General features: G+C 43.1%; 1 protein-coding gene across 1 annotated transcript in view; it reads right to left on the bottom strand.

Moving 5' to 3' along the window:
- mtpap (mitochondrial poly(A) polymerase) overlaps positions 1-11333 on the bottom strand; it is a 48813-nt gene extending 37480 nt beyond the window's left edge. The window contains exons 1-3 of the mRNA XM_060825594.1: positions 11117-11333; positions 2859-3031; positions 157-390 (exon numbers count right to left, since the gene is read on the bottom strand). Of these exons, the coding sequence (XP_060681577.1) occupies positions 157-390; positions 2859-3031; positions 11117-11237 (528 nt within the window). The 5' untranslated portion in view covers positions 11238-11333. The remainder of the gene's footprint in view (positions 1-156; positions 391-2858; positions 3032-11116) is intronic.
- Between the last annotated feature and the right edge of the window lie 5220 nt (positions 11334-16553).

Genomic DNA, 16553 nt, shown 5'->3' with positions numbered 1-16553 from the left:
AAATAGTAAATTCAAAAACAGAAATGCTCCACCCACAGCATGGCAGTGATCAAAAAATTACAATGTTATCATATCATAGTGGTAAAATAGATATGTTTCATCCTCTCAAGGTTAAACAAAATCTCATGGTATTTAGCAATCTGATGGAAAACTTACACATTCTGTGCCAGAAAGCTTCCGTAAAAGTTCATTGAGAGGGATAACAGATTGTTTAAGACATGATACCGAAGGCTGTGCAGCAGAAAGATCCCTAGGATGGTTATTGACCAAGCTGAAAAAACGAGATTTGAATGGAATGGCACATTCATACTGAAGGTTTGGGATACGAGAAAAGCTTTTGAGCATTCCTATACTGTCCTTGTCAGCAAACTCCACTACAGCATAAATACCCTGTGGAGAAGAAAGAAAAAATTAAAATAACTTACATATATCATAAAACAATTAGTTAAACAATGAAGAAATTTCCTATATTTTAATATAATGACTATGATAAACAACTCAGTGATCACACACCATAAGTGGATAAGACCTAAAGACCACTGTGAAAAAAGGGTGCACACGTAAACTCAATATTCAAAAGAGCAGTGTACATTACAGATATCAAACGTCTTTATAAGCAGTTTTCAAAAGCCGGTATTGAGGTGCAAAACATACTACTTCTTTAATGGAAAACCACATCCATTGTAACCACAATGCAAATTCTGTGACCCAATTTAATAAATTTACAGTCACTAATTCACATTTTTAAAAAAACTCTCATTCTATGAAGATTTAAGCCTTAGGGCTATGCAAGATGCTTACAGACACATATACATCAACAGAGATAAATTGTATTGCTCTAACTCTTGCCCGTCTGAAGCCAAAACTTAGCTTGGGATTCACAATTAACCACTGTCTCAGCGAAGAAGGCCACTGCACCAGTTCTAACATAACTGGCTTTGCACTGCCATAATGAAAACAACAGTTAAGAGTGCAGTTGTAATCCCAAATGCGTGCCATAAATTTATCTCCAAGAAGGAGATAAATCTCCATGCAGTTTTTAATTTGCAAGCTCAATTTTCCTTAAAAGTTAAAGTGTAAACATTTAAAATTATTTTCAGTTATTTCTCAGGCCTTGATAACATTAATCCATACTCTTTACTATTTTAACACATATGAGGCTTATGGCTTTCTTTCTCGACACAGAGCTGCATGTCTATGAAAATACCGATCATACAATTTTTTTAATAATGATTCACATTTGTGAATTTACTGTTAGTAAAAATGGAGAACACCATTGTTAACTTAAATATTAAGATAGATGGAAAAACTGAATTCTGAAGAAAATAGATGAAATGTTGATTTATCAATATGTAAAGAGGTGGTACTCATGTTTAACAATTCTGATGAAATACTTTTAACCAAAAGGTTATAGTCTAACTTAGAAAAGGTGAGTCTATGAAAGGTATATAAAGTATATGCAAATTCATTTTGCTTAGGTCCAAATGTAAGGTTAAAAGATTAAATTGTACTATCTCTCTGGACCATTAATGTAGTGTTAAAATGGGTGATATTCATGCAGGAATTTTTAGATTAGATTACTTAGTGTGGAAACAGGCCCTTCGGCCCAACAAGTCCACACCGACCCACCGATACCACTATATTTACCCCTTACCTTACACTACGGGCAATTTAGCATGGCCAATTCACCTGACCCGCACATCTTTGGACTGTGGGAGGAAACCGGAGCACCTGGAGGAAACCCACGCAGACACGGGGAGAATGTGCAAACTCCACACATTGTCGCCTGAGTCGGGAATTGAACCAGTGCTAACCACTGTGCCACCGTGCCGCCCTTAATGTTGATGACTCACTTCATTTGGGCAGCCATTTACTGCTGTCTGCTGCTATTGTCAAGTTAAACTCTCATTCAGGCCCTTCTATTCAGATATACTTTCATAGCCACCCTCCACCAGCCAATCAGGTTCGCTTGCGTGATCAATGTCTACATTGTCTGGGGAAGCAGCAGAGCCAGAACTTGTTTGCAGGGCCACCCTGAAGCGGAGATATATCACACCTACATTGCCTTTGGGAATCATGGAGTCAGGAAATGGTCTGCATAAGGATTCCCCAAGATTAGTGCATTTACATTTACATTATCTCCAAGGACGGTCTCATCCTACCATTGTACCTGGGGTAACATGATTATGGGGCAGGTGGGGGGGGTCACCAGAGTACCTGAGAGCATTACCGACTGACCTGTATAAAGAGGTTGTGTTTTCTTTGTTCAGGGTCTCTTTTGACTCAACTTCACACACCTGCGAGAAGAGTCAAAAGAGGTCACGTACAGGCTTTAATAAACTTTTACTGTTTGCAGACGTTGGTGCGTGCGAATTACATCTCGTGTGTGAAACTGTGGGAAAAAAGCGTAACATATTTATCAAAATATGTCACGATGAAGCAAAATTTGAAGTAGTCCAGAATATATATCAGTTGCTGGGAGCAGATATAATCTCTACAAATAAAAGTTGCATATGTTATAATCAACGACTAGATTTAAAGACAATTACATGATTGCAAGAGATGGAAAAAGAGACAGGGGTGTAAGGAGGGAAAGATAGGTTTCAAAAGGGAATTTTGAAGCATGGACAGTTGACAGTATGATCACAATGGTGGGGCAACTGAATTCAGGAATAATCCAGAGACCATTTAGGAAGGTACAGACAAGCTGGATGTAGTAGAGTTGGAGTACATTAGAGATAGAGAAGAGCATGGACATGGGGGACTTAACAGCAGTAATAAAGATTTTACAGTCAAAATCTATATTTGGATAGATACTGATACATTTAACATTCAGGCTTTGGTTTTACAACACTTACAAAAGTTTCATAGAAGAAATATTTATTGATTGCCCCATAGCTTGATATGGACTTGTAGAATTTCTTTTCATTGATATTAGGAGGACAGCTGATCAAAATGGTCCGTTCTGCTTGTTCGTGCCTTTCTGCTTGCAATTCAGAAAATGTCTTTGTTGAAGTTTTCTCAGTTAAATCTGCAAATATGACATTGGCAAGTGCTCAGAGAAATTAAGTATATTAATGTTTTCATGGATGTCAAAAAAACAGAAAGTGGTTAATTTATGAATAAATTGTACTCTCAATCGCACAAACTCATTCATGCAAGATCTGTTTCCCATACAGCCCCCTTGCTGTTACTTTTTTGAACATAAACTGGCAAATGACTTTAGTTTAAACATTTTAGCAATGTTAGACACTAGACAAATTAGAAGAGAACATATTTGCTTGTAATTATATATAGTGTGATTTCACTCAAGACACTAAATTCTTGTTTCCTTTCTGACTAATCAGTACCAACTGGTTACAAAGCTTACAATAAAATGGTAAATTAAATGAGTTGATGTTTATGCTTCATTTACACCATACTTGAAAATCAGAACATCCACTAACATATGGATCAATAAAACAGCCCATGATGGGAGAGAAGCTTGTCAAATCTGCAAACAGACAAAACACATCTGATGAGAAAAGACCTATTTAAATACTAGCTGAAGTTAAGCCTAGCAATATTATTAGTAAATCAAAAGTATTTCAAATAATGCTACTGTAAAAATACTTATTGATACATTTATTCAATGATAACATTCAGAAAAGCCCTCAGTCTACTTCTAAATTACACAAGCATTAAGGAAATAATATGAGTTACATAGTATAAAAGCTTGGATGGAATTTAATTTCAAAATAATCAACTTCACACACTTTACAAAATTGATATGTTTAAGATAAAGTGATTTATTGTGGTACTAGTTACTGTAAACATCACCTTGAATTCTTTCACATGTATCTTTCTCAGTGGAATGATGCCTGACTGGGAGAGGGATACTTTGGTCACCTTAACCCAATTTGTCATTTGCAAGTACAAACTCAGCAATTGCACTCAATGTTTAGGAGAGGTAAAAGGTATATTATTGTGGTTGCGTGACACAAGAACCTGGGTAGTGGAAATGAATTCAGTTCATTCTCCTGTGCTAATATAACAGATTCTGAGTTAAAATAAAAAGCACCTTTAGGTTTAAGTTTATTTGCTGAGCTGGCAGGTTTGTTTTCAGACATTTTATCACCATGCTACATAACCTCATCAGAGAGCCTCTGGTGAAGCACTGGTATTCTGTCCATTTACTGTTGACCATTTGCCAACCTCTAAGAAAAAGAACCGGAAATGATAACACCCACTGTTACAGACCAAGACACAAATAGAAAGTGGGACAGAACGCCAACACTTCACTAAAGGCTCAGGGATGATGTTACCTAGCATGGTGATGAAATGTCTGAAAACAAACCTGCCAGCTCAGTTAGCCAACATACAACCTGAACCTCAACCTGAGCTACTAATCTTCTCAAAAAAAAATCACAAAAGCACCTTTCTTTGGAAGATGTTAAATTCAATGAGAACTTCAACAGTAGATTATCAACAGGCCAGAAATCCCCCTCATGTTCACAATCTATGCAAAATTTATAATTTTTTCCAACAAAATAGAATGCAGGAAACAAGTGAATACAAGTTAAAGGAACATTGTGACCAAACCATACAGTGGACCCCCCATTGGCAGCATATCCTTCAATTGACCCAGGCTATCTCATTTTCCTTAAAATCTCAAATGTGGCACCTTTAAAAGCATCTGGAAAACATGATTTTAGCTGTGCTTTTTGTCAGCTTCTATCTGGTCTTTGATAAGCATCATGAGTCTTTTACTGAAAGGAGCTTTTTGATAAGCACAGTGACTATGGATGGAAAGGAGGCCACTTAAGTCCTTACTCGAATTTGTGACTGCATTCCTGCAAATCATGATTTTAAGTGAAACGACTTTAAGTGAAACTTGGATATCCATGAGGGTCAACATTAAAACGGCAACGAGGTTCTGCAGGATCTTATCAGAACAAAGGATAAATCATTACATTGATAAATCTAAAACAAAAACAGCAGCATTAGTGGACAGAAATCAGAATTAACATTTAGGGTCCAGTGACCCTTTTTCAGAACATGTTGAATACTGATCTGAAGAATTCTGGTCATCGAGCATGCTCTGCACTCCTTGATCCTCTAAGTTGTGACCTCTCCCTCAAATAAAAACAGAAGCTCAGGGTCATTTTTGCAGACAAAATGCAGTTGTTCAGGAAAGCGGTCACCTAGTCTGCATTTTACCTCCCTGATGTAGAGGAGACCGCATTATGAGCGGCGAGTACAGTAAACTAGATTAAGTGAGGTGCAGGAAAATTACAGCTTCACTTATAAGGTGTATCCAGAGCCGAAGAGAGTGAGGAGGGAGGAGGTAAGCAGGCAGGTGTTGCATGCTATTTGGATGCATCACAGTGTGGTATGACAACTGCTCTTCCTAAGACTGCAAAAAAACTAGAGAGCCATAAACACAGCCCAGTCCATCACGCAAATCAGCCTTCCACCCATTGGGTCAAGAGTGTAATGCTGGAAAAGCACAGCAGTTAGGCAGCATCCGAGGAGCAAAAGAATCAACGCTTTGGGCAAAAGCCCTTCATCAAAGCACCTGGACAATCCGTGCCGGTCTGTTACCCACCCTCGATCTCTTTATTTCCAACTATCAGCCAGCCATTAACCGTTTCATTCTGTCCACCTCCATCACCCACTCCAACCTCTCACCCTTGCAATGCGCAGCCCTCCACTCCAATGCCAACCCCACCATCAAACCAGCGGATCATAAAGGGGGGTTGGGGGGTGCAGTGGTAGTTTGGCGCACTGACTTCTACACAGCTGAAGCCAGGGGCCATCTCAAAGACATCTTGTCCTACTGACCCCTCAACGATCTCACCTCCCATTGCCAAACTATCATCTCCCAGACCGTACACAACCTCATCACCTCAGGGGATATCCAACCCACAGTTTCCAATCTCGTAGTTCTGGAACCCTGCACCGCCTGGTTCTACCTACCCAAGATCCACAAGCCTGACTACCCCAGCTGACCCATCGTCTCAGCCTGCTCCTGCCCCACCAAACTCATCTCCACATACCCTGATACTGTCCAATCACCCATTGTTCAGGAACTCCCCACATACGTTCATGACATCATCCATGCACTCCGCCTCCTCCAAGACTTTTGTTTCCCTGGCCCCCAAAGCCACATCTTCACCATGGACATCCAGTCCCTATACACCTCCATCTGACATGACCAAGGCCTCCAGGCCCTCCATTTCTTCCTCTTCTGATGTCCCCACCAGTAGCCTTCCACTGACACTCATTTTCTTGGCTGAACTGGTCCTCACCCTCAATAATTTCTCCTTTGAATCCACCCACTTCCTCCAGACAAAAGGGTTGGTTATGGACACCCACATGGGCCCCAGTTACGCCTGTCTCTGTGGGTTATGTGGAACAGTCCATCTTCCGCACTTACAACTGCACCATTCCCACCTTTTCCTCTACTACACTGATGACTGTATCAGCATCACCTCGTGCTCCCATGAGGAGGATGAACAGTTCATCAACTTCACCAACACATTCCACCCCGACCTTAGGTTCGCCTGAACCACGTCAGACACCTCTCTCCCATTCCTGGACCTCTCCATCTCCATTAACGGTGACCGACTCAACACTGACATCTTCTACAAACCCACCAACTTCCACAGCTACCTGGACTACCCTGCCTCCTGTAAAAATGCTATCCCTTAGTCCCAATTCCTCCACCTCCGCTCCCAGGAGGACCAATTCCACTGCAGAACACACAAAATTGTCCTTTTTCTTTAAAGACTGCAGTTTCCTCTCCCACGTGGTTGATGATGCTCTCCAGTGCATCTCATCCACTTCCTGCATCTCTGCCCTCAAGCCCCAACTCTCCAATCGCAACAAGGACAGAACCCCACTGGTCCTCACCTTCCACCCCACCAACCTCTGTATATATCACATCATCCTCCACCATTTCTGCCACTTACAAACGGACCGTACCACCAGAGATATATTTCCCTCCCCACTCCTATCCGCTTTCCATAAAGACCATCCCCCCTCCATCTCCATCAACCCACCCTCCCCTCCCAGCACCTGCCCCTTCTACCGCAGGAATTGCAAAACCTGCACCCACACCTCCCCCCAAAGGAGCCTTCCACATCCATTAGAGTTTTACCTACACATGTCATTTACCGTACCCTTTGCTCCCGATGCGATCTCCTCTATAATGGGGAGACAGGACGCCTATTGCACAGCAATTCAGAGAACATCTCCAGAATTCCTGATGAAGGGCTTTTGCCCGAAACATCAATTCTTCTGCTCCTTGGATGCGGCCTGACCTGCGATGCTTTCCCAGCGCTACACTCTCAACTCTAATATTCAGTCCTCACTTTCACCTAGTTGACTTCCACCTATTGACTCCATTTATACTTCTCGATGCCTTGGGAAAGCAAACAACATAATCACAGGCCCCTTCACTTCAGTCATGTTAATTCCCATCTCTCTCTCTGCACCTACTCTTCAGTTGTAATGTTGTATTCCGCATTCTGTTCTACTACCCTGATGCATTTTGTATGGTACAAACCAATGCTTTTCACTGTATCTTGATTCACATGACAACAACAAAATCAATCAATAGGGGTGCATGGTGTTGTTGGGAGTCGAGGACGAGTAGACCATAGTGTCCCAGAAGGTTTGGTTCCTGCTAAATGTTGACAAGGGACGGAAGGGGAATACATGCCTGGTGGTGCCACCCTATTAGAAGTGGCAGAAATGGCAGCTTCTAATTAAGGTGCTGGCTACTTCAACACACCATCGTGATCCCTGGCAACATTTCTGTCTCAGACCTGCAGCAGTGCTCCAGTGAGGCTTACTATGTCATCTTCTGCTTGGGGACCCTGCAGCTTTCAGGATTCAATATTGAGTTCAATAATTTTAGAACCTGAATACCTTGTTCTATGACTTTCACCCACCCCACATTTCATGTGTTATCATGACACGGACTGATTTTAGCACAGCCAACCCATTTTCATCTACCTATGGTCCCCAATACAATCTCTTCTTTTCTCCCTAGCACACTATCATCCATTAGAGTCATAGAGGCGTACAGCATGGAAACAGACCCTTCATTCCAACCCATCCATGCCAACCAGATGTCCCAACCCAATCTAGTCCTACCTGCCAGCAGTCAGTCCACATCCCTCCAAACCCTTCCTATTCATATACCCATCCAAAAACCTTTTAAATGTTGCAATTGTACCAGCCTCCACCATTTCCTCTAGCAGCTCATTCGATACACATATGTACCACCCTATGTGCGAAAAAGTTGCCCCTTAGATCTCTTTTATATCTTTTGCCTCTCACTCTAAACCTATGTCCTCTAGTTCTGGGATCCCTCACCACAAGGAAAAAAATTGTCTATTTATCCTATCCATGCCCCTCATGATTTTATAAACCTCTACAAGGTCACCCCTCAGCATTCAACACTCCAGGGAAAACAGCCCCAGCCTGTTCAGCCTCTTCCTCTTGCTCAAATCCTCCAACTCTGGCAACATCCTTGTAAATCTTTTCTGAACCCTTTCAAGTTTCACAACATCTTTCCAATAGGAAGGAGACCAGAACTGCATACAATATTCCAACAGTGGCCTAACGAATGTCCTGTACAGCCACAATATGACCTCTCAACTCCTGTAATCAATACTCTGACCAATAAAGGAAAGCATACCAAATGCCTACTTCACTATCCTATCTATCTACCCACGACTCCACTTTCAAGGAGGTATGAACCTGCACTCCAAGGTCTCTTTGTTCATCAGCACTCTATAGGACCTTACCATTAAGTGCATAAGTCCTGCTAAGATTTGCTTTCCAAAAATTTCCTCGCATTTAATCGGAATTAAACTCCATCTGCCACTTCTCAGCCCACTGGCTGTCCTGATCAAGATCCCGTTGTAATCTGAGGTAACCGTCTTCGCTGTCCACTACACCTCCAATTTTGGTGTCATCTGCAAACTTACTAACTGTACCTCTTATGCTCACATCCAAATCATTCATATAAATGACAAAAAGTGGACCCAGCACCGATCCTTGTGGCACTCCACTGGTCACAAGCCTCCAGTCTGAAAGACAACCCTCCAACACCACCCTCTTCTTCTACCTTTGAGCCAGGTCTGTATCCAAATGGCTAGTTCTCCCTGTATGCCATGAAATCTAACCTTGCTAACCAGTCTCCCATGGGGAATCTTGTCAAACACCTTACTGAAATCCATAAGATCACAGCTACCACTCTGCCCTCATCAATCCTATTTGTTCCTTCGTCACAAAACTCAAGCTTGTGAGACATGATTTCCCACGCATAAAGCCAAATTGACTATCCCTAATCAGTCCTTGCTTTTCCAATTACATGTACATCCTGTCCCTCAGGATTCTCTCCAACAACTTGCCCACAACCGTCAGGCTCACTGGTCTATAGTTCCCTGGCTTCTCCTCATCACCTTTCTTCAACAGTGACACCATGTTAGCCAATCTCCAGTCTTCTTTTCTCTGCCCAACTGTTGCTCTTTCTCTCTAGGCTCCATCTCCACCCATCCACTCACTTCTTTTCCCTTTCCATCCCAACTTCACTATATATGCCGCCTTTTTCTAACTACAACCAATTCTGAGCTCGAAACATTAATCTACTTTCTCTCCACAAATGCTGCTGGAGTTGCTGAATTGCTCCAGTTATTTCTACTTTTGTTTCAGATTTTCAGTATCTGCAGTTCTTTGTTTTATCTTTGTGACATGCTGCAACTCTGGTATTTGTATACATTCACTTTCCCTGTTATAGTGAGTGGATAATTCACATTCTCTTGTTACCAATGGAGATCACAAATTGGATGTAAACCTTGTGATCAGAACTGAGAGATAGAAAGCAGCTAAAAACAATTACTGACTTATTTTTACAATGAATAATGGTATTTTTTTTTAAAAAGTGTTTTGCTATATCGTCCCTTCCAAATAAAAAGCAGGCACAGTTGCAGTTTCTTTGACACACATTCAGAGATACACATTTAGAAGGCCTACTCATTTTCTTTAATCAACTTCCCATTATCTTTTGTTGTTATGATTGATATAACATTAACAAACAAAAGCTTAATTTCTCTTATTGGGGTTATGCAAGAAAATGAATATGAGGAATGTCAGATCAGCTATGAATGGCACAGCAGGCTTGAGGGGTTGAATGGCTTACTCCTGCGAAAAAGTGAGGACTGCAGATACTGGAGATCAGAGTTGAGATTGGGGTGCTGGAAAAGCACAGGTCAGTCAGCACCTGAGAAACAGGAACTCCTATTTCTCAGTTGTGTTCTCTGAATGATGGAAATATATTTTCAGAATTTGCACCAAAATCAAGCTTTTTTAACATATTAACAGCTCAATCTTTTTGCTATAAGGAACATAATTCCAGATTCTCTAGTGTCCACATTACTGAAGTTCTCTGCTGGCAGTTCTAGCTCAGCTAGTTGCAACCACACTTGAGTCAAAGGTTAAAAATTCATAATTCCACATTTCAACTGGCTGAATAGCTGGTTTACGATGCAGACTGACATCAGCAGCGTGGGTGTATTCCCCACACTAGCCGAGGTAACCATAAAGGTCCCACCTCCACTTCGCTTGAGGTATATTGACCCTCAGTTAAAAAACTCACCCTCCAAGTCATCTCGTTCTAACGAGAAAGTAGCTCTATGTGCACTACCTGCTTCGTCAGCTGCCAAAAGTGTTTTAAAAATTCCAACACGTTTAAACTCTGAAAAGGAATGATACTGAACAGGAAACATTAATTCTCCTGTTTCTGTCAACAGATTCCATCAAACTTCAGCATTCTGCAAGTTTGTTTTAGGAGACTTCGAATTCAATCGTTGAGTAGAATTTACCTAGTAAGAGACATCAAAGTATTGAAGTGAGACATTTCCCGGCTTTGATGAATATTAAAACACTGGTATAAACAGCACCCCCTTCTCCCTTGTTGTCTGAGAGGGCTGACCCTCTGGCCAGGGGATACACAGGGTCAGTTTAATCCTGAAAGAGCCGCATCCAAACCAGGCCCGGGCTGACCACACAGGGGCTCCCCACAAGGAGAGGAATTCTCGGGGGGTGGGGGAACCTGCCTTACCTGACTCTTCGGTACCGTCCAGAGCCGATGCGGTTTTGGCCGAGCAGCTCCTGTGGAGGAAGTGGCCGGGTCGGGGCCTGAGATGGAGCCGGAGGCACCGCCACCACACGGAGGAGGCCATCTTGAACGGGCCTCGTGCGCCTGCGCAGCCCGCCAGAGGGGGGTGGAAAGATCGAGAATCCCGGGATAGGGGGTTCGGTGGTGAGGTTAGGGGAGTAGATGGGGTGGGGGTATAAAGACGGAAAGGAATGGGGAAACTTGGCAGGTCTGGCGGCATATGTGAAAACCGAGTGCAATCTGCTGCTCCGCCCAGTCCCAGCTGACCCTGTCATTTCCAGACAGTGGGTAATGGCAGTGCCCTGGCTGCAGCATTGGGCTCTTGGGGCATGTTGGTACAGAGTTGGAAGAACCTGTGGAGCTAACGTTGGTAGGGCTATGGATAGGAGTTAAAGGTGAGGTTGGGGATTTTGAAGTCGGGGCAGAAACTTGTGATTCAGCCGAAGAAGGTGCATTCACTAGGAACAGGAGAGGCCATTCAGTCCTTCCTCGGATGCTGCCTGAACTGCTGTGCTCTTCCAGCACCACTAATCCAAAATCCATTCAGCCCTTCAAGCCGGTTCCACCATTCGGTGAGTGCATGGTTGAGCTGTGGCTGAACTCCATATACATGCCTTTGACCTATAATCCCACAGCATTTTTGCTTAATAAAAATGTATCAGATTTAAAAGTCACAACTGACTTTCCATCAACTCCTCCTGTTTGTAGAAGAGAATTCCAAACCGTTACAACCCCTTTTGTATGTAGAGGTGCTTCTTAATATCTCTCCTGAATGATCTGGCCCTAATTCACAGATTATGTCCCCTAGTTCTAGAATCTCCATTCAGTGGAAATAGTTCTTCTTTATATCTACCCTGTCTTTTCATGTTAATATCTTGAATAATTTGATTAGATCACCTTCTAAATTCAGACCTAATTTGTCTAATCTCTCCTCATTACTTAATACTGAAGTCTAATTAGATTACATTACCTACAGTGTGGAAACAGGCCCTTTGGACCAACCAGTCCACACCGACCCTCCGAAGTCTCGTAAAGCTATGTTGTATTTCCCCATTGCCCAGATCTGCTCACAATGCTCAACATTGGGTCTAATCAGGGTTTTGTATAACTGCAGAATAACGTTTGAAACCCTTTGTTGTCTAGATGATTAGGTTCCTACAATGTGGAAGCAGGCCCTTCAGCCCGACAAGTACACACCAACTTTCCAAAGAGTAATCCACCCAGACCCATTTCCCTCTGACTAATGCACCTAACACTATGGGTAATTTAGCATAGCCAATCCACCTGACCTGCACATCTTTGGACTGTGGGAGGAAACAGGAGCACCCGGAAGGGAACCCACGCAAACACAGGGAGAATGTACAAACTCCACGCAGACAGTCACCCAAGGCTGGAGTCGAACCTGGTCCCTGATGTTATGAGGCTGCACTGCTATCCACTGAGCCACCGTGCTACCCCACCCTCTGCTGACAGAAAGGACTATTCCATTAGCTTTCTTGATTATTTTCTGTAACTGTTTTTAAAATTTATTGACAAAGGTGTGCAATTTCTGCCAAGAGCAGCAGACAATAACTTAAGTTTTCCTAATGTTGAATGTCAAACTCAGAATTATTCGGTTTTGTGCATTGGAAATGCATCTTCTTGCACTAAACTGTCCAGAGTTTGATGTAGATATTGACAGGCATAGGAGACAAGAAGTCATTGTATATGTTATTGCGCTTTTAAAACAAGAAAGGTATGAGTCAAGTAATTTATCTCCTGATCCCAGAGTCTGTCATGGTCAGGGCAAATTCAGGAGTTGTGTTGCATACTCTTCACTTACCTGGATAAATCTGTCTTGAATAACACTCCAAGGGAGCTAGTAGTATAATGGTAATGTTGTTGGGCTAGTAATTCAAAGTTGAACCGTTCATTAACTTCACAAACATCTTCCACCCTGACCTCCAGTTCACCACCCTGACCTCCAGTTCACCAGCCCCCCCCCCCCCCCCCCCCCCCATTAAAAATGCTATCCCTTACTCCCAATTCTTCCACCTCTGCTGTATCTGCTCCCAGGAGGAGCAATTCCACTCCAGGACATCCCTGATGGCCTCCTATTTCAAGGACTGCAACTTCCCCTCTCACATGCACAACAGTGTGCTCCTGCTAAGCTCTTGCGGTTCCTGCACCTCTGCCCTTGAACCCATAACTCCAACCACAACAAGGATAGAACCCCAGTGGTCCTCACCTTCCACCCCACTAACCTCCGGATACAACGCATTATCCTCCACCATTTCCGCTGCCTCCCCACCCCATCAGCCTTCAACAGAGACCATTCCTTCTGTGACTCCCTCGTAAGGTTCCGCCCACCAACCAACCCTCCACTCCTGACACCTTCCCTTGCTACTGCAAGCAGTGTGAAACCTGTGGCCACATCTCCCTCCTCACCTCTGTTAAAGGCCCCCAAAGTATCTTTCCACATCTAGCAGAGATTTTCCTGCACATCCAAACACCTCGTCTGCTGTGTCCATTGCTTTCTATGTGGTTTCCTGTACATTGGGGAGAAAGGACGGCATCTCATGGAATATTTCAGGAAACATCTTTGGGACACATACACTAAACAACCCCACTGTCCTGTGGCCGACCACTTCAACTCCCCCTCCCACTCCGCCAAGGACATGCAAGTCCTGGGCAACCTCTACTGCCAAATCCAAACCACCTGATGCCTGGAGGAAGAATGCCTCGTTTTCCACCTTGAGACCCTCCAACCACTTGGCATCATTGTTGATTTCACCAGTCTTCATCTCCCCTCCCCCTCCCAACATTCCACATCCAACCTTTGACTCAGCACTGCCCTCTTGAACTGTTCTGCCTGGCCATCTTCCTTCCCACCTATCTACTCTCCCCTCCCCTCCCTTGCCATATCCATCTACCTATCAACTTCCCAGCTACCTCCCATCCCCCCCCTCCAATTTATCTCTCTCAGCCACCCTCCATTGCTGATGATGGACTTATGCCTGAAACGTCAACTCTCCTGCTCCTTGGATGCTGCCTAACCTGCTGTAGAGACACTTAAGTGATAAGGAGAGTAGGAGAGAATGAGTAGGCTGTCATGAAAGTAGTCCATGTCATGTGATTATAGGATTAAGAGTGGGTGAGAGTCAATTGGTTGTGCTGAAAGCAACCCATCTCATGACAGGATGAGGATATGGGGTGGGTTTAAAAAAAATGAAAGGACAGAATAATGCTCGAAAGTTATTGAACTCTATACTGAGTCCTAAAAGTCATAGGGTCCCCAAGTGGAAAGTGAGATGCTATTCTTTGAGCTTGCAACAGGCACATGACAGAAATGTTGGCATGGGAACAAAGTGTGTTGAAAGCAACCGCAAGGTCAAGGTCATTTTTACAGTATTCTGCAAGGCAGTTACTCAGTCTGCATTTCACCTCTCCAATGTAGAGAAGACCACAGTGTGAACACCAAATATAGTAGACAAGATTGAATGAAGTGAGGTAAATCACTACTTGTCCTGGAAGATATGTTTGGGACCTTAGATTGGGAGGAGGTAAATAGGCAGGTGTTACGCCTTCTGCAGTTGCGGAGGAAGATGCTGTGGGGATGTTGGGAGCTGTTGTGAATGGTAAAGAAGTGGACCACAGTGACCTGAAGGAAACAGTTCCTCCAGAGTGCTGTCAAAGGAGGGGAGAGGGTGGGACTGTGTCTATTTATGACATCCAGTGGAGGTAACGGAAATGGTGACTTACAATCCATAATCACACAATATGTATTGTTTATTTTTGACCCGCCTGAATGACCAAAGTCTCTACACTAAGTACACGGCACAAATTAGGATTGTGTTAGAACATTCTCTATTTGGTTGGATAGGTAGAGCTGCAACATCACTTCAGAAACTCATTGCAAGACAAAATGCAACTCTCAACTTGTTGTTCTACTGTGCACCCAAAAGAATCCATTTCCTCCACGTCAGCTGCACAATGCCTGCAGCATATTCTTTCTACATCTAGCACTACAGAAGATCGCAGAGTCCTCTTCAACAGTGCTGCTCAAATCCACAATCTCCACCATTTAGCAAGTCAAGGGAAGCATATGCATGGAAGCACCACTGTTTGTAATTTCAACTCAAAGTCGCAGACCTTCCCGACTTGGCAATACACTTCTGTTCCTTTTAATGACAATGGGTTAAAATCTTGGAACATCCAAACAGCATCCTAGGAATACCTATGTAAGTTGATTCCTCTGATTCAGTAGAAGTGCATTATCACTATCTTAGGGTAACCGGAGATGGACTATAAATACAGTGATGATCTACATTCCAAGAATTTTCTTTGAAATGTTTTGAACAGCCTCAGCTTAATAATGATTAATTCTACATCCACAGCAGCAACCAAAAAAAGTCCATAATTTGACTAGAGTCTGGAAAGGATAATTAATGAGAAAGGGAAGTGCCCTTGGTGCAATAGGAAGTGTGCTTTAAGATTGAGGCATAGTTCAATATTTTGGGAAATTAAAATACAGGTTTTGGAGTATGTAGTGCTTTATTTGAGTGAGCTTATGGCTTTCACTGGGAAAACAATTTCATTCTCTGTTCTAGCAGCAAACATGATTCAGCAAGTAACCCCAAGTAGATAATTGGACCAACTGAGTGGATAGAGTCTTTCCATTTAATGATTTTTCAGCAATGAGGAAATTCTTTTAATACTTCATTGACTCAGGTAAGAGTCACAGAGATGTACAGCATGGAAACAGACCCTTCGGTCCAACTCGTCCATGCCGACCAGATATCCCAACCCAATCTAGTCCCACCTGCCAGCGCCCGGCCCATATCCCTCCAAATTCTTTCTATTCATATACCCATCCAGATGCCTTTTAAATGTTGCAATTGTATCAGCCTCCACCACATCCTCTGGCAGCTCATTCCATACATGTACCACCATCTGCGTGAAAATGTTGCCCCTCTTTTATATCTTTCCCCTCTCACCCTAAACCTATGCCCTCTAGTTCTGGACTCCCCAACTCCAGGGAAAGGCTTTGCCTATTTATCCTATCCATGCCCCTCATAATTTTGTAAACCTCTATAAGGTCACCCCTCAGCCTCCAACGCTCCAGGGATACAGCCCTAGCCTGTTCAGCCTCTCCCTGTAGCTCAGATCCTCCAACCCTGGCAACATCCTTGTGAATCTTTTCTGAACCCTTTCAAGTTTCACAATATCTTTCCACTAGGAAGGAGACCAGAATTCCACGCAATATTGCAACAGTGGCCTAACCAATGTCCTGTACAGCCGCAACATGACCTCCCAACTTCTGTACTCAATACTCTGACCAATAAAGGAAAGCATGCCAAATGCCTTCTTCACTATCTTACCTACCTGCGACTCCACTTTC

The sequence above is a fragment of the Hemiscyllium ocellatum genome, chromosome 5 (assembly GCF_020745735.1).
Source record: "Hemiscyllium ocellatum isolate sHemOce1 chromosome 5, sHemOce1.pat.X.cur, whole genome shotgun sequence".
NCBI lineage: Eukaryota > Metazoa > Chordata > Chondrichthyes > Orectolobiformes > Hemiscylliidae > Hemiscyllium > Hemiscyllium ocellatum.
This window is presented reverse-complemented; position numbering and strand designations above follow the sequence as displayed.